The sequence below is a fragment of the Aphelocoma coerulescens genome, chromosome 5 (genome assembly GCF_041296385.1).
Source record: "Aphelocoma coerulescens isolate FSJ_1873_10779 chromosome 5, UR_Acoe_1.0, whole genome shotgun sequence".
NCBI classification, from domain to species: Eukaryota; Metazoa; Chordata; class Aves; order Passeriformes; family Corvidae; genus Aphelocoma; species Aphelocoma coerulescens.
The window spans coordinates 14,775,745-14,798,986 of NC_091019.1; the positions used below are offsets into that span (position 1 = coordinate 14,775,745).

The window sequence follows — 23,242 nt, forward strand, 5'->3', positions numbered from 1 at the left end:
AAATATAACCTACTCATGTGGTTAAAAAGCAATGTTGAAAAGCAAAAGTGAAGCAAAGTTTGCTGCTATTCTGATGGGACCTTGCTTTCAGGTCAAAAATATGAAAAACACAGGTGCAAAAATACCAGGGAGTTGTTAACACTACATACACCAGTAGGGACCAAGTGGCTCCACACTACTAAAACCAGCTTCCATCTCAAATCAACAGAAACTTTTCAGCCAGAATTTTGTCAAGAGAAATCAAAAATAATACAAAGAACAGAGCTCTAACATGAGTCTGTTTGGGCGCCTCTTTCAGAGGGCACTTTCTTTTCCCCATGTTTCAGTGTCTACTTGTTTTCCTTATCCAGGTATTCCTTCTTCCATAGGGAATGAACTATCACAGATTTTTCACATATTCTGCTATATGAGTGGGTCTCTTAGAATAAGAAAAATAATGCCTTCATGCCCAGCAGAGCACAGCAGACAAGGCTATTCTGGTTCACACTATTCAAATAAGGTTTATGATTTTAACAGAGCAGATGCTGAAAGTCTACTCACATTGTACAAAATTCTGTGGGAGTATATGTTACTGGGCAACAGCCATGAAAGCAATCATATCCCCTCTCACAGTCATCATGAACCCATTTTCCTCATCCCATCAGAACATCACTTACATTTAAGTCAAATATTTGTTTCTTCCTTTCCACCAGAAAAACCGTGTTCCTTATCCATTGTAAGCCACTACCTTCTTTCTTTTTTTCAAAATTAAACCAGTATTAAGTAAAGTATAGTAAAGGTCAACTCAAAAAACAACCTGCTGCATAAGGTGAAAACTGTATTTCATGCAGCAGTCAAGGAAGAAGGCAGTGAAATGGGAAGAACTGATTCAAGTCTTCAATGTCTAAAAATCTTCCTAACCACAATCATAAACTTTCAGAGATCATGGGTCAATTAAAATCCCACACAAACTGCTGCCATTCTCTTTGTATCAGTTTTGATGTTATTTCTGAAGGGCCAAGGGTCAATTCCCAGTATTTCACACACTGTTTCAGTTTCTGGTACTAGAATGCAAAACAAGGAAGAAAACGTGGTCATAAAAAACACTTTCTCTGCAAGAAATGCCTCCAGAAGAACCACCACTGGATCAGATTCTCACCTCCTCAGGCTAAGAAAACATCACCTCATTTTCAAATGCACAAAAAGCCACACAAGGGTTGGTCCTCTCAGGAGGATTAGAAATGCCATGTGTTAATACAGTTGAAGACTCAAGGAAAAGTGAAAAATGACTGTACAAATCTTTCCTCATGAAGCCAAAAGCAGCAAATATGCTTGGTTTATTTGAAACAAACTGTGAACAGTGGATGACAACACTGAGTATGCAGCTTGCAGTGTGTGTATCTGAGTTTCACCAGGAAGGATGGCCCAGAAACACAACTAACCACACACCACAGCTCTCGGGCGATAAAGCATTCCCAAGGCTGCAGTCACATGTCCAGAAATAAGAAAGGGGAAGTGTTTGAAAACCTTTTTATAAAGCAGAAAACGTCTAGTTAAAAAATACTGAGACACACACGAGTCTGTAACAACTAAGAGGGGAGTTGTAATGAAAGCTCATGACAAAATAGAAATATTTCTCCTCTTATGGCTTCAGTTCTCTCTACCCTTTTTCCTTTTCCTTTACTTTATCCTTCTCATGGAAGAGGTAATGCTTGCAAGAGCTGAAGGAAACACATGCTTGGATGTCTGCATTCCAGATGATCCAATGGAAAACCTGGCTGTGGGGAGAGGAAGGAGCTTCCCACCCGGCCCCCGCTTTCTGCCTCAGCACATGAGCACCTTTGCAAAATAGACATTCATGGATCTCTGTTCCTTCCCAGCTCTCCCAAGTGCTGCCCACCAGTAGGCAGCAGAAGGAACACTGGAGTGCAAGGCCATTACCAGCTGTGCCCAGTGCTCCCTGTAGCCACCAGCTCCTGTCTGTGTCACCTGACTTCTCCCCATAACACGGAGGGACCCTCTCAAGCTTGAAGTCACATTCCAAAACTGCACATCCCAACCCAAGCCCTTCCCCACACTGGATTTTACAAACCTTATCTCCCTCAAGTGCAGGGCTGACTTCCCTGCTTCCAGGGCAGGTGAGGAGCACAGGCCAGTCACTGCCTCTGGCTTTCAGCCTGGCCTCTGCTAAACAAGCAGCTTCTGGCCCTTGTGCCACCTCTCCACTGCTCCAAATTCTTTCTTGGTAACTCCTTTCCTCACTTTGCTCTTTCTAAAGCTCTTCTCAGCCTGCATCTCCCAATCCTTTTCAAAGTAGCCTCTCTTCCCTTCTCTGGATGAGCTGCAGCCATTCCCCATTTGCTGCCCATTCAACACTTGGGCAGGGAATCAAGACTTTACACTTTGTAGCTGGGGGTAACAGCCCTACCACTTTCAGATGTCTAATAGGAAAGGCCCAGTACAGTAGCACCAGTGCAAAAGTACATGACATGGGCAAGAAGAAAGGACAGCAGCTTCAATATTTAGTCAGCACACTGCAAATAAGGTGAAACTGCACTCAAACAGGAGACTTTTCCAGATAGGAGATATGAAATCTATAAAATGACTGCAGAAACCACTTATCTCATTTTAAAAATTGCAAAAAGAAAAAAAAAAGAAGAAATTCAGACTCCCAAGCAGGTCTCAAAGAGCAGCTCTTCCAAGGAGAAAGAAAAGGCATCCTTACAGCTACAAGAAGTTGTGTTAGTACATACACTGGAGACCTAAGAAGTCTTGCCATCCACAAGGTAGGATGCAAAAGTCTTCAAGGGATCACCCTTCCAACCTGAAAGTATGTGGCAAGTTTCTCAGTTACTTATAAAGTGGAAAACAAACAAACAAAAAAAGAAAAACAAAAGCCAAGAATGTGGAAGGGAGGGAGGAGGGCAAACAGCTGGATCCCACACAAACAGCTGGATCTCTAAGCCAGAAACTGCAGTAGATTGTGTGTTGCAATATTCTCAGCCAACGATAAGAGCAGCAGTCGGGCAGGGAAGGAGAGCCTGCTCCCTGGGTGGGAAGCTGTAGTCACACATGAGAGGTTTACACTGCTCTCAGCAAAACATCGACAGCACAAACAGCAGGGCTTCCATCCCCCTTCTCCTCCCTTCTTCACTTTGTAAAAATCCCCTCACTTTATACATGACCTGCAAGCCATTTTGCAAATAAGGCAGATACAAAACATCTGAGAAAAAGCAAAAGTGACTGAAATTGAGACTTTGCATTTTTACTTTGGGAATTTTGTGCCAAGAGTAGATGAGTAAATGCAAAATTTTCCAGAAGTGCAGAGAACCTGATGCAGGACCAATGCAAACCAGAAAGGAGTGTGTGCAACAGACAGCATTCCTCCAGTGGCTGATTACATTACCTGTGTGGTCTGAGTGAAGGTGGAGTGAATACAGGCATTGTATATGATAAGAACAGAGCAGCCTTTCTTTGTCAGTCAGGCTCTGTAAGCTTTCTTTAAACAAATTGCACCATTTAAGTCTTGCTGTAATCAAGGAGATGCAGACATAGATCCACAATCAGAACTTTTTAAATAATCCAAGTAGAAGAGCAATACAGGTTAACCTGGACATTAAGGATGGGAAGGAAAGCAAACAACAGCACATAAAAAATCTGGAAATCTGGCAAACCTCAGCTCAGTGCTGACTCTGCAGCACATCTGCCAACACAGAGACACGCTGCCATTACCTGGCAGCAGCTACAGAAAGCAGCACCAATCTGGGGTTTGCTTGGTGGAGAAGGAGTGGGGAGCAATGCCCCAGAGCTGGCAGGGCTGAAGCTTTGAACCATGCCAGCAATTTAGGAGATTGGAAATGTCTGCCCACAGGTAAGCCAGGCTGCACAGTGGGGAACCTACTGACAAACCAGAGACGTGGATTTGAGTCCTGGTTTTGGCATTTATTAGTGGCTCTGACCTACCAAGCCAAATTTGGCACCACTAAGAAAGGAGATGTCTTAGCTTTTATAACCATGATCCTGTTTCCCAGAAGCAACAGAAAAAAATGGGAAAGCAAGCAAGAAGACTGTCTCATTTCTCATGGAAATACAGCATGCCAGGTAGGGCCCTGGCATGGGCCAGTCTGGCAAAACCAGAAATGTACAGAGCGAAAGTCTCCTGCTAAAAAGTGAGTGAGAAAGCAAGACTGAACAGTTTATTTTGATAAGAGAGTTATCTGTACTCGATGGTTTGGCACAACACCTTGGAGTCCAACAGTTACGTTGTCAGTGGCGTGTTAACCGGACTGTTTTGATCCCTGGCTGTTCAACAATTTGCAAATATTTATTATTCAGTCCTCCAGTGCTGAACTGCAAACCACTGGAATATGTGTACACAGTTTTGCAAGGGATTATTTATGCCAACAGTTCTGATCTTTTTGCTTCTTTCCCCACCCATCCCCAAGGGGAGAATAGTGGAGATACCAAAATCTTGCTTTAGGGTTAAAATACCTATTTGAGTGCTGCCGATACTTGTTCATGAACTGAAAGTATAAAGAGATCTCTCTGGTATTATTCCTTTTCAAGCAAGAGTGAATAGGTGGTAGCTGGTTTGGATCAGAAACAGACATCATCAGAAAAGTTTGTATTGTCCTTTTCATCAGGAGGGTGACATGAGACTGAAGACTCATCTTGCAAGTCACAGTAACACAGAACCGAGGGGGGCATTTTTTTTTTCAGAATCACATTGATGTATTGACCTTACAAAATTTTAACCACCTATAAGCAAGTGCAATGATGAAAGATCACATCCATGCATGTCCTGTTTATCCTGTTTAGTCCAGGCTGTTTAAATGACAGACACACAGAGCTATCAATATCTCAAGTATCCTGTGGAAATCCCCATATACACACCCTGGAAGACAGAGAAATGTACCCGAGGCCTTACAATACTGAAAGAGTGGAATAAAAGTTTTATATTAAATGATATTTTCTCTTAAATCTCTAGAGAGTACCACACTAACACAGTTCAACTGGGACATTAAGCAAACTGGTGTTAAAGAGCTTTTGTTCCTTACCTCCTCAGGTACAATGATTAAAGGGTATTTATCCTCTGACAAGAAGTTAAAAATAACCCACACTTTAAATGCGTCTTCATCGCTAATCAGCAAGGGACTTTTAGAGAGGTTCTTTTTAGCACAGAGAGTCCAGCACATCCTGTTGAATTCAACCTTGTCAAAGTTTCCTTGAACCTAAAGAGAAGAAATTGAACAACAAAGAAATTGATATGCACAAATGGCACAGAATAGCAGACAGACAAAGTTTATCAGTTTTCATCATACAAAAAGCATCAAGAAAATTGCAGTTTGCACAAAACATCAAGACCCAAAAAGAGCACTGTAGCAACCAAGTCTGACTTCCTGCATGGGGTAAAATAAGGAATTTCTCCTAGCAAAACTGACATCCAACCTCCCGTTTCTGGTTGAGTTAATTGCACCCTGACTCTATGAGAAAGAGGTTACACTGCACTCTGTGTTTCCTCTAGCACATCACTGGCAGCTTCCAAACCATCCCCAGAACTGTCTTAGTTCCAACTGCCCTCCTATTGCACTGACTTACTGAGATGTTATACAGCAAGTTTGGAAACTAGCATAGCCAAATCCACATGTGGATATACTAAAAAGGATATTGGAGCAACAACTGGGAAGGACCTTTAACATGTTTTTAACTTCATATTACTCAAACTAACTCTTGCAGGGTATTCATGAACACAGAATAATTTTTCCTCAAATGCTAATCCACTTAAAATCTTTGCTTTTTCTCAGGCTTGCAAATCTTCACCTCATTGATACAAAAATTCCTCTTGTTTTCATTATCCTTTGTCATACCTAGCAACTCCACCTACAGATCTGTGAATTATTTATATAAGCAAAGCTCTGATTTACTGTTTTCTTTTTAAACCCTCATTTAAGTTATACATTAAACCTATTTATTATCTCCCCACAACTTAGCAATGCTATTTCTTTACCAATGTGTAACTGATAAAGGCATGCTTGGCACCATAATGGAAACCCCTTTGAGATTTTGGAAAACACATCTGAAAAACAGGTTCTTGTTCTCACTACCTCTTGTGATAGTGAGACCAGTAATGGTCAGTGATTTTTTTTAGGATAAGCCAAACCACAGATCATAGAAGCTTCAAGAACACCGATGCAAACGGTATGATTTCCTATCCAGTCTGGTAAGTGGTCAAATATAGTGACCACACCACACTGGCTCAGTCAGTGACAGACATGGGAAGTTGATGAACTGATGTGGGTGGATAGGAAAAAGAGAAAAAAGATAAAAAAAGAAAGACAGAAGTAAACAAGAAACCACCTGATGACAAGAACAGTCTCCAGGCATAAAAGTGAGACTATGAATGACAACCATAGACCATGCATGCTTGCAGAGGCCACCATGAGTGGAGATGCAAGAGGCTACAGGCTACAGCTGTCCTTTGAATTAGATGACAGCTGTAGGAGCCAGAGCTACTACAGCCACAATTTCAGCATCTGTCTTGTTTGCACACGAGACATGGATATCAAATGAAACACCAACTAAATGAACAAACACCCTCTGGATGGAGGGCAAGAAGTCAGGACTCCTTCTTCATTCTATTTACCAGCACTTCACTCCTTGGCTACTCCTGCCTGTGTTTTTTCTGTCTGTCCTCCCCACCCTGCCCAATGAACCATGACCTCTTTTCTAAAAGCACTTTTCCCAGCCTGATGGTGGGCAGTTCCACTTTGGAAATGTCCTAGCGGTGCACAGGTTCTGCTAACACAGCAAAGCCAGACTGCAGCGCCTCAGACACTCCTGCCAAAGCGCAGGTCACCTGCAGCACATCCCTGCCACCAGGACTGTGCAGCAGTCAAGCAGAAGGCTTCAGAACCATTTTACCACAGGGCAATAGGTCCTGTGGTGCCAGCAGTCCCCCTTTAGACATGTAAGCCCTTTTTTCACAATCCAGACTTGATTCTGAAATGGACTTTGTGGGGCCCACGTGTCATCCAGAACAGAGACACTGTTTAGGAATTATCCAGGACAATAATTACATCAGCACACAAGCCCTGGCTCTCCAAAATAACAGTTCCAAAAATATAACAAGCACTGGTAGTGTAACTTGCATTCATGAAGTTGCCTGGAAGATGAGATAACCTGAGGTTTGAACAATGTCCTTCTTTGTCTCCCCCCCCATGACCCTTCCCTGCTCTAAATAAGGTCTGCTGTAAAATAACACCACTGCCATCACTGAAAAGGAAACATTTTCAATTGGTATTTAAAGATGTACATTGTAAATAACAGAACATACTAAAATATGGTTAATAAACCAAGTAAAACAAATTATGAAGACATCGTATTGGCAAATCACAGCTCCTTCCTGAAAGAGGCATTTACAGAACAGGACAGATTTTGCTTCAGATGCAAGAAAATCCTAGATACATCTATCTGCTGAGTAACAAGATTCATAACACTAGAAATCATCAGTTAGGCAATACTAATTATTCAAACTATTTACTGAAATTAACTATGTGGATAAAGGAAATTAGTTGCAGCGAATGTACCTCATTTAACTACCTTGTCTTTCTTGACAATTGTCTTTTCTTGATGCTTATTTTTGATGATTTCTTGGTTCTATATAAAGAGGTTTTATTGCAGGGGTAAATCAGCACAAAAAATCCACAAAAAGTTACAACTGCATTTAAGAGTACAATGGAAGTTATTTCCAGAGGTTACAAAGTCCTCTCAATGAAATTCTAAGTCACAGTTACATATCTATTTTAAAAGAAATTTAAGAAGTCATTCTTTAAATATTTTATGTATGTCTTAAAGCAAAATATCTTAAGATCAAAAAACCTCTCTTGAGCCAGTGGCTCTTGCTTGAATCAATTAATTCACCATAAGATGCATGACTGGAAATTGAGAGAACTTCCTGTGTATCTGGGGTATAAAGCATCACTCCTTCTTTAGTTACTTTGCTTACTAGAATATACTAACAGTGATTTTTCTACAATTACCCCATCTAGAAGAACAGATTATGCCTTGGAAAAATAAAGAAAGAAGGAGTTTCTTGTTTGCTTTTTTTTGCTTGTTTGTTTTAAACAAAGGAGACATGCTATGAATCAGTGACTTCATCCCTCTGCATGTTGTTTTTTGGCACTGATGTAAACTCATCTCTAAAAGAAGAAAAGTCACAGTCAAGATTTTTCCTGTCCAAAAAGATAGCCTTCTGCCAAAACAACTTCACTAATTTTCTTGTTAACAAGCATTTAGTCAGGATCAAATAACAGGAAGTTACAGGTAATTTAATCCTGTTCCTTAACACTTTCATCTTTTAAGATTAACTGATGATATGGATATATCAGGCAATCACTGGAAGCCAGATCAGTATATGAATAAAAAACCACAAGAAATTACACACAGTCATGCTCTCCCCTTTCATATCTATTTACTGCCAAGTCTGTCATTTTCAGACAAAAGTGTTTCTTAAATGCAGTTTTGCTCTCAATTTCCGTAACTATTATCCCTATAAACACCTTTAACATTAAGCAATTTTATATTTGAAAAAGCCATCCATACCTCTTTTGGGTTTTCTTTATTTAATGGGTGGCTACTGCCTACAAAGAGTATTAACCCACTGTGGTTCAGCCTCTCCCACTGTAATCCTTTGGTCAAAATGAATTAAGGCCTTTTCTTTTTTCCCAGAAGTTGTATACAAACTGCTTGGTCTCCATTGAATCTTACAGGATCTCAGACAGCCAAGATGAGATTACAACTTCTTAGGGACAAAGCAAGATTCCTCAGCATCAAACAACCAAGACACTAATGAGGTACCTTCAAATGTATTAAAGGCCAACTCCCACAAGTCAAATAGGACACTCTTGGGGTGTCTCTCATAGACTTTGGGTATGAGAGAAACACAGACTAGAGAGGCAGAGAAGCTGATAAGTCTTTGCTAGATATAAGCTGCCAGACTGCATTATATATATCACATTTTCCACGGCTATTAAATGAAGGAGCGAAAATCCGCAAATGGGGCTGAGGAGTTTGCATCATCTGCAATTGCTGCATTGGACTTCTCAGCAGTATGTCAGTTCAGGACTTTTTCACATAGCAAAAGAGAGCAAACAGCTCGGGATCTCTGCAGCCACAACATCAAAGTTTGAGGTTTTCTGGGGTTGGCCCTCAAATGTATGAGAAATCAGTGGTGTTGAAGCTGATGCTTCCAACATCACGTGAGCCGCTTTTGCTGTCCAGCCCAGTATGTGAACAGAAGTCAGAAAAAAAGCAGGAAGATCACTGTTTGGGGTTTTTTAACTTTCCAACCCAGTGACTACCTATTTTAGAACATGATGGAGAAGCGGGGGGGGAACCCTGCTGTCTTTCCAGAGTTTCTCCTGAAACAAGGCACAACGGAAGACTCAAAGTGCTCAGACATGTAAGGAAAGAATTTGCAAGACAAAACTTCACAACATGCCCTAATGTCACCCACTGTAACTCTCTGAAAGGATCTACTTATTACAATACTTTGTGACAAACAGTGAAGATATTTTTGCCCTTTCTGTTTGCAAAGGAGGCTGTGACAATATTCTGTTATAGCTCTAGTTTAAAGTGGGTCAACCTATAGCTCCCAGACACTTTCAGATAAATTCAAGCTGAAGTGCTTTACTAATATGAACACAGTTCTGCATGAACACAGCTTAGGCAAGGGCCAGATGTAACAGGAAATAGAAACCAAGGAGAGAGGAGGTAGAGAACAGTGCACCCTTCCATTTTTAGGCACAGGCTCTTCAGAGTAGCCGCCCCATGATGACCCCACAGACACACTCCCAACTATTGTCTTCACACCAGCAGCAGCCTCCTGCATGCACCAGTTACTGCAAAGACACTCTAACAACAAAAGCTGAAAGCACAGAATGTGAGAATTCAAAACTTACCTTTTCCAAGATGAATTTGTTTAGATAAGGCATGTAACCCTGATTGGAAACTGGTCCTTCATCATCGTCCCTAAAGTGCTCTTCCAAGGCCACTGGATCATGGGGAACGTTTAACACTGTGCACAAGTTGTGAGAAAGGACCTAAGGACAGAAGAGAAACCAGTTACACTGCTGTCAGCCTTAAGCATGTTCCCTCCAGAGCAGACCTGTGACTCCAAAGCCATGTGCAAAGTGACACTTTGATGTCACCACAAGTTCTGCCCCACAGTTTTGTCAGAAAGCAAAACATAACTAAAAAAATCCTGATTCAATGGTTTCAGAGAGCTGCACGTTACAGAGGCAATGTGAGCACAGAGAGGTCCAGCCCTAGAGAACTGCAAATGCAGCTACACAAGCTCCCCTTTGTACATATATACCCATTCAGCTGCAAACCAGGAGAGGCATGCAGGAACACCAGAGTAATATTTGCAGAGTGAAGTCAGATAGCTATCAAAACAACCACAAACACCTAGCCCTTGAAATTATAAATATTTATATCTAATGAAAACGAGTAACAAAGAAAACAACTCAATATGCAGTTCTAGTTTACAAAGAAATTACTATTCAGATGAAAGCATTAACTATGGATTAATTTCATCTGCTTGCTTTTGGGCTGCATCTCAACACTGACCCCATGTTTCAGTTGGCAAAGAAAAATAATGTTACAGAAAGGGGAACGGTTTAGGTGTGCTTCTCAAATTTTTATTTTAAAAAGCTATTTGCATGAAGTATCTCAAGAACTTGACACCCACCAGCACTCATGTCTGTTCTTGAGAAATGACCTTCAAGAAGAGACTACACACTTGACTAATTTTAAGGAAGTACTGAATTACTGAAAACTAACTGGTAGCCAGCACATCTCAGCTTCTTCAGCCTGAGCTTTGCAAGCACAGACCAACACCTCAGTACTAACAGGAAGGCAGAGCCTGGGCAGCAGCGACTCCTGTGCCACCAGCACAGGAAAAGCAAAGCACCATCCCTCCCTTTGTTGTTCACCCTGTCTGGAGTCAGGTCAGACCTTTAACAGGCTGCCCACTGCACCCCAAGCACTGGGGAGCTCTCTCCCTTGGCAAGATGCAGAGCTGAGCCTCTGAAGATCACGTACCACCTACATGAGCTGCGTAAAGGATTTAACATCACGTGCCCTGCCATGGTCTGCATGGAAAAAATGCAACAAAAGCAAAAAATACAGCTAAACAAAATTACAGAGGTAAAACAGATCACATCTTTTGAAAAGGTATGCTGCCAGTGATTTTTTTTTTTTTTTTTAATCAACAACTTCACGGAACAGAGTGCGACTGAATTTTGCGGGTTTTACAGAATTTTAAAAAACAGACCCAAATGATGCAAAGAGGAAACAGTAAAAAAAAATGTGCAGAAAACTTATAAGCATGCCTATTTAGGTGAGTAGACATAAAGCAGTCAAAGATGGAGTAGCTGTAAAACAAGAAGTGAAAGTCTGAAGTTGTCAAAGCCTAGGAAATCAAACCAAAGCTACACACTTAAAATGTCTGGGCTTTCCCCCACCCACCTGCCCCCGAGAAAAAAGAAAAAGTACATTTACTATTCTGATGCATGATAAGGAGACAGCAGAATCTAAGTGTTGGTTAGCAGAAAATACTACAAACATAGCCCAAGATGTATACTCAGTTCAGAGGAGAATTCCTTTCTACATACCTCCGAAGGGAAACTTGCTTTTGGAAAAGGAGATATTTCCATGAGAAATACATATTTTCACTGATGTATGCTAATGCTAAGATATTACAGTTAATAAGCTGTAGAAATTTAAAAACAGTTAAACAACAGCATCAGCCATAGCACAACAAAAGCTGCACTTCCCAAAGCAGCTAAAGAGCGTTTAGAAGTTACCACATTTCACACCACTCTCCATCAACCGTATATTTCACTTCAATCTATCCTTGTCTCTAACCACCACATCAGATCAAGTATTTGAGTCCATGTGACGTGATTTATATATGGGGTTGGGGGAACGTACTATCATGTGTGTTTCCCCTTCTATTTAAGGCTTCTGTTGTTATTTATAGAAGCCTGAGGGATTCTTGAATTTCTGAGAGATAGAGATGATCACTGTTTTCCAACCACACTGTAGTTGCTAATACTATAACTAAAAAAATACTCAGCTAATAAAAATATTCTAAAAGCATGATGGATTGCAGCTTACTACTAAAGTAAATTAAAAATCTCAATAAAATACTTTCTTTTCATGTCCTTTCTACATATCTGTCTTCTCCTTTTTTTGGCCTTCTTGCTGTGCTTGGGCTGTCAGAAACCTATGTAGTTTCCACATCAAGCGACCAATTTACCAGGAGAGAATTCCACTTTCAATTCTTTTCTAAGATCTGCCTTATCTGTGATCTCTCCTGTGCCCAGTGCCCTCTTTTCACAACTCAGGAAATTCCTTGGTGCCTGCCAAAGCCTGCCGTTCTCTAACGAAGCCAAGCGCCAGCTGAATTCTTCACTTGCAGGGTAAGCCTGAAAAATTCTGCCCTGAGGTCTCATTTGGTTTTGTTCTCTCAAATCACATTATTTGGACCAGAAGATACTCTACGTTAATTAACAATTAAAATAAAAAAAAAACCCAAACAACAACTAGCTGAGCAGTAGGTTAACTGGGGTACCAAAAAATCACCTTGCCTTGCAGAAGCTACATCAACCATGAGGAAGTTTTGCACCAGTCAGGATTAATCCCCCAGTGCCCACAGGGTTGCTGGGCAGCTTTCTCTTTCCGCATTTATTATGCTCTGGATGCCACATTTAACAATTCACCTTCATGCCAAAGCCAGCTCCTGCCCCAGCCCAGAGACTCATCTCTGCTGCAGCACATGGGTACAGTGAGGGTCCCCAAACCGGAGTGTGAGACAGCACAAGCAGCCTGCACGGGGTTCATGGCACCAGTGCACTCCGGGTGCAATTCCTTCATTTTCAAGGAAAAGTTTTGTAAGAAAGATGCCTAGTAGCATCCCATCTTTCACTGGGAACACTGAAAGTGTTCTGTTCCAAATACAAATAGAAGCAAGCTGAACACCAAAGGTCATCACAGACTTTATATTTACTTTATTTATGCCCCGTTTCATGCTGCTTTACCTTCAGGTCTACTCTGCCATAGCTGCTCCCCTCTGAGCTTTCGTTTTCCAAAACTTTCAGCACGTGTTGAATTGTTACCATCTGAGTAGTTCCATTTAACCATGTCCATAAAAGTGATCTGCATTTCTACAAGGAGAGGGAAGATCTGCTAGACTATTGCTCAGTGACAAAAATTTGGCCATATGACAGTGGGAGCACTACCAGGGCAGACTAATCCTGCAGCAGCTATTGTCAGCTTCTTTGGTAGTTTTCTCTTTCTTTTCCATCTTTCAGGGGGAGTCTTCCCCCTCCCCATCTCTTTTTCAGATTTTAAAATGTTGGCATCACAGATCCTGGCAGCTCCATTCAGTGGTTTCGTGTGAATTCATTCCAAGACATTCTTGGCTCATCTCTCCCTAACATCCATGTCAGCAGCCAGCCAGCCAAAATAAGGCTACTCACAAGTACTTTCCCTTTTTCTTTTATGACCAGTGTTAAAGTAGCATCATATAAGCCCCTTGTCACAAACACCAGGTCTTTTCATCCAGGTACAGCATAAGCACACCATATCCTGCATCACCTCATCCCCAAGGTACAGCTTCCTTACCCACTCGGGTAGCAGACACCCCATTTGGAGGCTCATTAATGTCAGGGTGAGCGCAGCAGCCTCTTTTGCAGTTGGATGAGTGTGCTCCAGCCCAGCATCCACCAGCTCAGGCTCCTGACTCTTGTGCCCCTCGCCCACATCAGCTCCTGTTCCTTCATTCACTCCTTCGACTCTGGGCATTGGCACACCCCTCATCACCATTTTCAACAACCTCACCCTTCCTTTTGCCTTCCTTGTCTGCACAATCCCCCTTGGCCCCAAGTCACCTACTGGTGTCAGCCTGCATCTGCCCAAGTTGCCAAGGGAATTGCCTTTCTATCCTGTGGCTCCCAGCCCTTAGGAAGAGCTCCTTGTAAACATATTCCATGCCCTGCATCTTTTTTCTACATCTTCCCTGAAACCAGCTGACAAAACAGAGTCACAGAATCAATTAGGCTGAAAAAGACCTTGGAGATCATCAAGTCCAACATATGACCAAACACCACCATGTCAACCAGACCACAGCACAGAGTGCCACATCCAGTCTTTCCTTCAACACCTCCAGGGACTCCATCACCTCCTGGGCAGCCCATTCCTAGAGCTCATCAGCCCCTCTGTGAAAAAATTCTTCCTAATGTCCAACCTGAACCTCCCCTGGTGCAGCTTAAGCTCTCGTTCTGTTGCTGGCAGCCTGGGAGAAAAGACTGACCCTCACCTGGCTACAGTCTCTCTTCAGGCAGGTGTAGAGTGGTAAGGTCACTCCTGACCCTCCTCTTCTCCAGGCTAAACATCCTCAGCTCCCTCAGCAGCTCCTCATAGGACTTGTGTTTCAGACCCTTCACCACCTTTGTTGCCCTTTTCTGGACTTGCTCCAGCACCTCAATGTACACCCTAAACTGAAGGGCCTGGAACTGGACACAGCACTTGAGTTATGGCCTCACCACTGCATAGTACAGGGGACAATCCCTGCCCTGGTTCTGCTGGCCACACTATTGCTGATACAGGCCAGGATGCCATTGGCCTTCTTGGCCACCTGGGTACACTGCTGGGACAAAAGGTTAAGAGGGCTGCTGATCCACTGGGAGCTGCTCCTCTTAAGCACAGCGTCATGGCCCCATCATTTCCTCATGCTCCCCTGTTTTTGTCTACAGGCTGCCTGGGCTTTCCTGGCAGAACAGCATCCCTCCCTCACACCTCACTGACAGGATTCCTCATGGCTACCCTAACACAGACACTTTGAGCCCCGTTGATAGCACCAGAGCAGGACCCTCTCCCTGTGAGTCACGGTGACTAATTTCCTACCACCCTCCACCGCTGTACAAAGCCGATTGTCCGGCTGGGGTCCTGCCCACTCGGCACAGGCTCCCAACCCTGCCCCTGCCTCGCTACATTGTTCAAGGTCTTCCTCTCCGGCCAGACCATCCCTCTCACCCTGATTACACCATTCTTCCTCTTCCCACAGGCCACTGACTTCACATTTAGTGGAAAGGCAAAGCAAAGCTAAGAGGTATAATAACCCTATAACACCCCAGAAGAGAACAGATCAGGATAAATTTTCTAAGCCTGACAAGTAGCTTTGGTCACCCAAAGTTATAATACAGGCCTGAATGAGATAGTATTTTCGCAAGTGGCTCACCATCCACAATCTGCAGATATCATCCAGGAATCCAAGACCCAACAGTTAGAAAATCCACCCCAATGTAGCATGTAAGACAAAACAAGAACAGCAAAATAAACCCACTCCCTAAGCAGAGACAAGACACAAAGCAATGTACAGAAGAGCTTCAAGAGAAGGTGTAAAAAGTAATCCGTGTGTATTCTTTCCAAGATCCAATCATACACACACACTAAAATCAGTTCTGCTGGCTATCAAGTGGAACTATATTTAAAACCACAGTGTTTCAAGATCCAGATGAAAAGTGGATTTAATGTTGACACCTTAGAGAAACTTTTAAAACAATTTTTAAATTGCAGATTGCAAGAAAGATGAAATTAAATGTAGGAAAGGAGGTAATTTGCATGCAGCTCATGCTGGAATCACAGCAGCAGCTGTAACATTATACACAGAACTTACACCTGAGCCTTGCTGTATCAGTGTTTGAATGTGCCAAAACACACTGGCAAAACAATAAATGTGTCCAGCTTTAAAGCTGTAATTTAAGAACAGAATACACAAATGTTTCTGCTGATGTAGAAAAAAACACTAAGAGCTGCAGACAGCATAACAGTAGAACTTCTGAAGATTACCAGTTAAAAAAAAAGTAGAAAAATCCAAACAAACAAACAAAAAATCAGTGCATACTGGAAGAAGATAATATTCAAAATTACAGAGAGGACTGATTTAACTGTCTCTTCTCTCAGCAGCTCAGAACATATACAGAAGATACAAATGGATAAAAGATATCTCATGACACCCTTACTATTCCAAGGAAGTCCCATTTTTGCCCTCAAGCATTTGCTGTTTCTCCAGACTACGAAACTGACCCAACTGACTCACCTCCATCCATCTGCTCTAGATCTATCGAAAACAAATGTGTGATGCAAACCCTTCACAGTAGGGCCTCAGCTACAGATCACACACACATTTATTTTTCTCATAGTATTTAAAGTTAATTATTTCTTTTTATGGAAGGCACAAAGGTCACTTCTAGGCAGAGTAACTAGAAATCACCGCCTTTAGCAATGAAACATGTTATTCTCAGGAATTTACATGCAACATGATGGCATCCACCTTATACTGGATTACACAAACCAAAGACCCATTGCCAGGAAGTTGTCTTATCGAGGAGGGAAGTGTTCAGCAGGTTACAACACCACCATTCTCACAAAAAAATAATAGGGTTTTATCATTTTTTTTTAAAACAGCAGTTCCACTAAATTATTAAGCATATTTTTCTAATGTCACAGATCTCTGCTAGCCTGTTGATCTCCAAGCACCATCTCTCCATTTTACAAGAGTGATAAATCTTCCTCATGATGATGAGAAACACTTCATTGTAAAACACATTCTTTAGGACAATATAGCCCTATCTCTCTCAGATAGGAACTTCTCTTTTGCTGTCCTGCCTGCCCTTTTTAACCACGTGGAGTTACTGCCATCATGCACACCTCTTCTCCCAGCAGAACCATCAGTTTGACACCACATTCATAATTTGCCAGAAAAAGTCTATGTAAGAACACCCTCTACCCCCTTCTGTGTCCCCTGAAAACTAATTCTTGGTGGCCACAGGAGAAGGTGGCAGCCTCATTTCAGGCTTGTTTCTGCACTCCCAGATCCTCCACCTGACACTTCCCATAGGAGCCTTTATGTCACAGACAGAAATGCACAGACACACAAAGCCCTACTTTTTTTCATCTTTGAGCGGTGACACCAGGAGAGCAGCTGCACCAGCCCACCACACACTGGCAGCTTCTTTAGCCATTTCATTCAGCCCAGCACGTGTGGACCACAAGAGGTTTTCCACTGGCCTGCGTGACAACACATCCTGCAGACACCCTCAGGTGAGTGCACAGAGCACACAGGGTGTGATAGGCAGCATGACAGGAAAACAGGATTCCTATAAAGAGCAGGACAATAAAAAAAAAGCTTCTCTGCAACCTGCTTCAGTTCATCCTGCAACAGTGGAACACAAATACTCCCTTTCATTGACACCCCCTGTGAAAAACCCAGAACCTGCACACATTTTCAGCTTGAGCTCACAGCCAGGTCTGGCCTCTCGCCCAACTCCTGCCCCGCAGTCACTTCTGGCTGAGTTCAGCTCTATCTCACAGCCTGAGCACCCCAAGAGAAGAAAAGGAGAAGAGGAACAGGCTGCTTGCAACGTGTTGCCTGCTCTAGACCCTCATTACATAATGCTAAAAATAAAGTCCATGAGAGACCAGCCACGCTTGGAAATACCAGCACAGCACGGCCACTGTTCCTCGTGGAGTTAATCCCACAAAAGGCGCAAACCTCAGCTAATTGCTGCGGCCCACGCAGCCCCAGCACCGAGCACAAGGACCCACAGTCTCGAATGTCAACAGGTGTTGCGTTCTTATTCAAAATATTTATTTAGCCAGATTCCTGCTATTATTCCCAGGCCAAGATGGTCCCATAAAGCAGGGCCAAGATGGGACTGGATTCAGCGAGCTGCCTGAGAGCTCTTTTAAGAGCACAAACACTACTTCAGCGTATAAGCTAAGGAAAGAATGGCACAGTTGGAGCCTCTTGACTAATTCTCCTGTTTATATCCAAATAAGAGGGCACTGTGGAACCTCTCTCTCCCCTTAGCAAGCTGTGAATTTCACTTGGACGCAGCCAACCCCTATAGATGGGACCTTGTGGCTACCCCACAAAAGATTTTGGCCAGAAAGGGTAGCAAGGACATGTGGTTGAAAGCGGACCAGAAGCACAACAAGGGCTTGTGCACTAACATCTCGGGGAGGACGGAGCGCTTCCCTGGGCAGAATGAAAATCAGCCTGCCCGTGCTCCAGGACGGGTCCGCGCCAGCCTCCCGCGGGACGGAGGTGTCCAGGGCCCGCAGGGACAGCGATGCCGTGGGACGAACCGCAGCCCCGGTGCGGAAAACGCGATTTACAGCGCCCAGGAGAGCCCCGAAAGCGAGCGCCCGGGTTTCCCCGGAGGTGGCGGCCCCAGGCAGGTCCCAGTGCCGGCGGTGTCAGCGCTCGGCGGGGACCGCCCGGGCCGTGTCCCGGCCCCTCGCACCCCACTGGGGCCCGGCCCCGCGCCCCCGGGCTCGCCGCCCCCCGCTTGCCTTAAGCTGCGACTTGGAGACCTTCCCGCTGCGGTCGAGGTCGAGGGCGGTGAAGGCGTGCCAGATGGACTTGAGCAGCTCCTCCTTGAGCCCCACCATGGCCGGCCCGCTCGCGGCCCGCGCCCGCCGCCGCTGTGCCCCGGCCTGCGCCGGCCCCGGGGGCGCGGCCCTGCCCGGCCCGGCCCGGCCCCGCTGGCACCGCCCCGGCAGCCGCGTCCCGCCCCGGGGGCGGCCCCGCGCCCCCTCAGCGCCCTGCGCCTCCGGGTCTCGTTCGCTGGGCTTCCAAAGCTTTCTCTGCTATCGCAGGTCTGCCTTTTTTTCCTAATAGGAAAATGCACACTGTTAAATGGAAAGTGCTTGTTGGATTTTCTCCTTTTCAGTGTATTTCTGATGGCTCGCTGTAACGTGGATGAGTAAATTAACATTTGTCACCGTGCTGCTCTTCAGTACAGTTAAAACACTGTTCAGGGTTTTCACCTCAGCTGAGATAGCAAATAAAACAGTCTCGTCACTGTGATGTGCTACTAGATAGATGAAACAAGTACTACATGGGAATGAAAGCTGTCGTGAATATAACAGTGAGCCTGATACTTTTCTATCTTTCCAAATAATTCCCTCCAGAAAACTGGGGTTTTTTGAAGAACAGGAATACAGTTGAGTCTGTGAATAGAATTTATGAAAGTCTCAGGTCCAATATTCCCAGTAGGATATAGCTCACACTGAGGAGAGTAGCTTTCCTCTTGGAATTTTTCTGCCCCAAAAGCCGCTTGGAAGGAAGGCTGCACACAGCTGGAGAGAGTGCACTGCAATCCCAGTGCAGGGGGAGAGCTAAAAAAACTTCCTTCTCCACTACTTCCAGAGCAGAAGCCAGACAAAATGTGTTCACGAGGAAGGAATTGTGCTGTTGGAAGTTTTCTTGAGAGTTTTGGGGTGTTTGGTATAGGTTTTTTGTGTTAAGTCCTCTTTAATGCTGTGGGTTGGGAATAAGCACTGGTGAGGGCAGCAGCTGTGCAAGGACTTCAACTGAGATTATTAAAACAAAATAAATTTATGCATCATTTCTTCTGCATGGTGTAGGAAAAGCAAATTTAAGCATTATTTATGATGCATGTGCTGTGATCTCAAGGGTCTTTTTTTCCATGTATGGAGTCCCTGTTTTTTTGGCTAAGTGGTGTGTTGGTTGGTCTACTTAGCTAAAAATACCTCTTCAAGCCAACTTTGGGAGGGGAAGGATGGAATGGCCTTTTTGTACAACTTGATTGATGTCTTTGGCATTTCAATCTGAACAGCAGATACCATAAATCATGTCAGCAACAAACCCCAAATGCACTGAAGCCCTAGACCCAAATATGATCCACCCACTGAGAGCATCTCTGTGAGCTTATTTTGCAGAAAAGGACAATGAGTGAGAAGAAGTGAGGGATGATGGGCATGGTCTTAGCAGCAGAAGGTACAAAAATCTCTAACACTTACTGACTGACAAAGACTGAGAAATAAAACTCTTGCATGCAGTGTTCCCTGCAACTGATAGAAAAGCTCACACTTTTCTGTCTGTAAGTGTCAAACCCACATACATTGCTTTGAACATTGCATGTGACTGTCATTCACAGAACACAGCCCATGATCATGCTAAGGTTTTATTTTCATGCATTTCACACAGAACCATTAAGATCCCAAACTTAAGACACACAATAAACAGGAGGGGAAAAACATTAGTTTTTGCCCAGTTTTAGTCCTCAGTCAATTGCATCATCAGAACAAAAAGAGCACTCCAAGTGAAATAGTTCTGGCAGGTACAGTTTGACATCTGTTTTGTACCAGGTGGTGCTGGTTTATTGTGATTCCAGTAAGAAAGGCACTCAAATTCTGAAGTGTCACTTAAAATACCATTTATTGCAGCCAACATTATAATGGAGAGAACAATGTAGATAACCTTACATGCCTTCAGGAAGCCTGGGCTGTGCAGCATCAACCAGGTGCAGCATGTCATGCAGATCCTACCCAGGAAAAGTTACACCATTTCAGTCATTCAAGCTATTACAGGATTTTCTAAGAAGGAAACAACTCTATACATTGTTTCTATTGCCAAACATAGAGGATGTTCACACCAGAACCCCTTGCTGCCATTTTCAGATAAAGTGCAGGGCACGCAGCACTGTCATCACAGGTACCATGTAGGAGCTGCCCAAAAAATCCTGTGGGACAATCAGCCAGGGAAATTTATCCCCCGTGGGCCTGGAGGCCGAGCTGGACAGACAGCACAGGTCAGCACAAGCTAGGAAGGCATGGGCCTAACTTGCATGGATCACTGATCCTCCAGGTACAACGGGCTTCTGGCCAGCACCAGGGCAGATGAGCAGACAGCAAAGTCCACTGTAGGAAATAATTCTAATTCTCAAAGGTGATAATTCACAAGATTAGTTTTCTGTGTGTGGTGAATTGGAGACTAGAATCATCCACAGATTTCAGGTGATTTTTATTCTTCAGAAACACCTTTTAGAGATGTTATAGTCTCCCAGTCAATTGTCAAACACAACCTGCCTTATTCACTGAACACATCCTAACAGCCTTTTCCCGCCTCTTTTTTCTTAACCTTTTTCTCCATAATTTATTCAAGGCTTTGGAATCCACAAAAAATTATTTATGCTCCTTCCTCGAGACAGATAGTGTGAACTATACGATTGACATCAGAAATTATTTGTATTAAATTTCCTAATGAACCTGATTTGCTAATATTATAGATGTTACTATACAGAAACATCTCTCATCTTAAAATACATTAGCATTTGTCCAATTTGAACACAGCTATTTCACTTAAGAAGGGAAGAGACAACTTTTATATGTGCAGATAAGTTGGTGGCTGAGCACTCACAAGGTCACCAGTAAAATCAGAACATCCTTATTAAAGTGCATCAAAATACAGCTAGATTCTGTGAAAAGTCATTGAAGAAAAGCAATTAATGTAGTTCACACATGAATCTTCAATGTCAGAGAAAATCTCTGCTTTGAACAGCATACAGTGGTTTTTTTTGGCAGTTTGAATTTTTGGTAAAAACAATAGAGTGGAAAAACAAAATCAAAACAAAATGCCCCACAAATTGTAGAGACCAACAAAACCCCACCACACCCACACACATAAAAACCAACCAACAACAAAAAAAACAATCAACCAAAAAAAACTTCCACAAACCCCCCCCCACTAAAACCCTGTGTGCTGCCTTACATTTTCTCTTCATTCTTTTTGCTGGCTTCTGTTATTCCTGATTTAAATGACATGCTAACATCCTTTGCCAGAACAGGATTTGTTTTCCACTCAGTTCCATTTAGGTCACTAGGTTAGCAGTCCATGCTTAAATGTTTCATTAAAATGAGTGGTTTATACAAATCTCAGCTGCTCCAGCACTTGGTAGGTTAAACAAAAGGATACTTAAAAGTTATGCATAAACCTAGTATATGATTTTATATAGTCATACTCATATTTAAAACCATTTTTATAGGATTGAACTAACTGAGCAAAACCAGTTAAAGTGAAGTTCATATGCAGACAAACTTGTTGTGGAACAAAACCTTTGTTTTTTATGCTTACCCAAAATAGCTTTGACAAAGTTACAGGACTATCCTGTGTATCCACACCCAAAGTGTGAGTTATTTTAAGCAACCCTTCTATTTTGGTATACTAGTCTGGATCTTTGCTTATCAAAGACTTTACATTCCGAACCTTTGAAGATAAGATTGACATGTAATCCATTAAACATTAATTAACAGCAATCACACTTAACCAAGAAACCCTTGATAGCACTACATAAACCCTAAATTGCTTGCGTGGTACAAAAGCAAGTTCTGATGCAACTTCACACACTTCTGCTTTTCCTGAAAGTTGTCTGAGATCTCAGCAACTTTATTTTAAATCTGCACTTATTCTAATTTTGTTTCCTCACCACAGTTAAAAACATGACTGAAGGGAGGGCAAACTGGCTCGGTCTCACAGAGTGACTCACAGTTTCAGGAAGGAGCTTTAGTTAGACCCTGCTGGGGCTCAGCCTTAAGGGGTCAATCACTTTTCTCTTGGTCCTCTTTGCAGGAGCTTAATTACTCCTTGTTAGCCAAATAATAAGTATTTGTCAGGGAAGTTCTAACCAGAGGAAAGATTACGCACTTGAACCGTTACTAATTTTGTTTTATGCCACTGAGTCAGTTAAACTGACATCAAGGAAAGAATTCCGGCACTTCAGTAACTCAGTTTTCTGCTCATTGTTAGCCCAGGGAAAATCTTCCCATCCTCGGCTAGACCAGTCATTTTCATTCTCCACAGGAAAACTAAATGGAAGCAAACAGAAATTGAAGACCATTAAGCCAACTTTGCAGCAAACTGTGTTTCCAGTATCTGCCACTTTACAACGTTTCAGGAGAAAAGTGAAGCAAATGCTAGTGTTTATTATCAATGTGTTAGTTCTGAATAGACTCTCCTATCATAAAACATCTCAAGGAAACATTGGGGGAGAGTGTAAAAAGCAGTAAGTATATTTGACGTTATAGCATGACTCAATCCTCAAGCCATCTGAGGAATTTGTTTTTTCTGTTATTTTAAAATACTTTAGTAGTTTTAGGTGAAACAGGAAGCAGCATTAGATGCTGAATCAGAATGGCAGTTCAGTCTCTCCTAAAAAAAAAGTGAATTTTTCATTCACTTCTAAGGCTTCCACAGCAATCTTTAAAGGGATTACAGCAAGGCACACCTATTTCACTATGGTTTTCTATTATTTATACACATGTGCACAATACATGCATTTTTATTTAAACTTAAGAAAACAAACGTAATGAAGGGGTAAAACATTAGGTT

The 23,242-nt window shown here is 42.8% G+C and overlaps 1 protein-coding gene across 1 annotated transcript in view; it reads right to left on the reverse strand.

Annotated features, from left to right (window-relative positions):
• SWAP70 (switching B cell complex subunit SWAP70) overlaps positions 1 to 18,555 on the reverse strand; it is a 35,591-nt gene extending 17,036 nt beyond the window's left edge. Inside the window, exons 1-3 of the mRNA XM_069016761.1 lie at positions 18,403 to 18,555; positions 9,939 to 10,079; positions 5,037 to 5,210 (exon numbers count right to left, since the gene is read on the reverse strand). Of these exons, the coding sequence (XP_068872862.1) occupies positions 5,037 to 5,210; positions 9,939 to 10,079; positions 18,403 to 18,501 (414 nt within the window). The 5' untranslated portion in view covers positions 18,502 to 18,555. The remainder of the gene's footprint in view (positions 1 to 5,036; positions 5,211 to 9,938; positions 10,080 to 18,402) is intronic.
• Between the last annotated feature and the right edge of the window lie 4,687 nt (positions 18,556 to 23,242).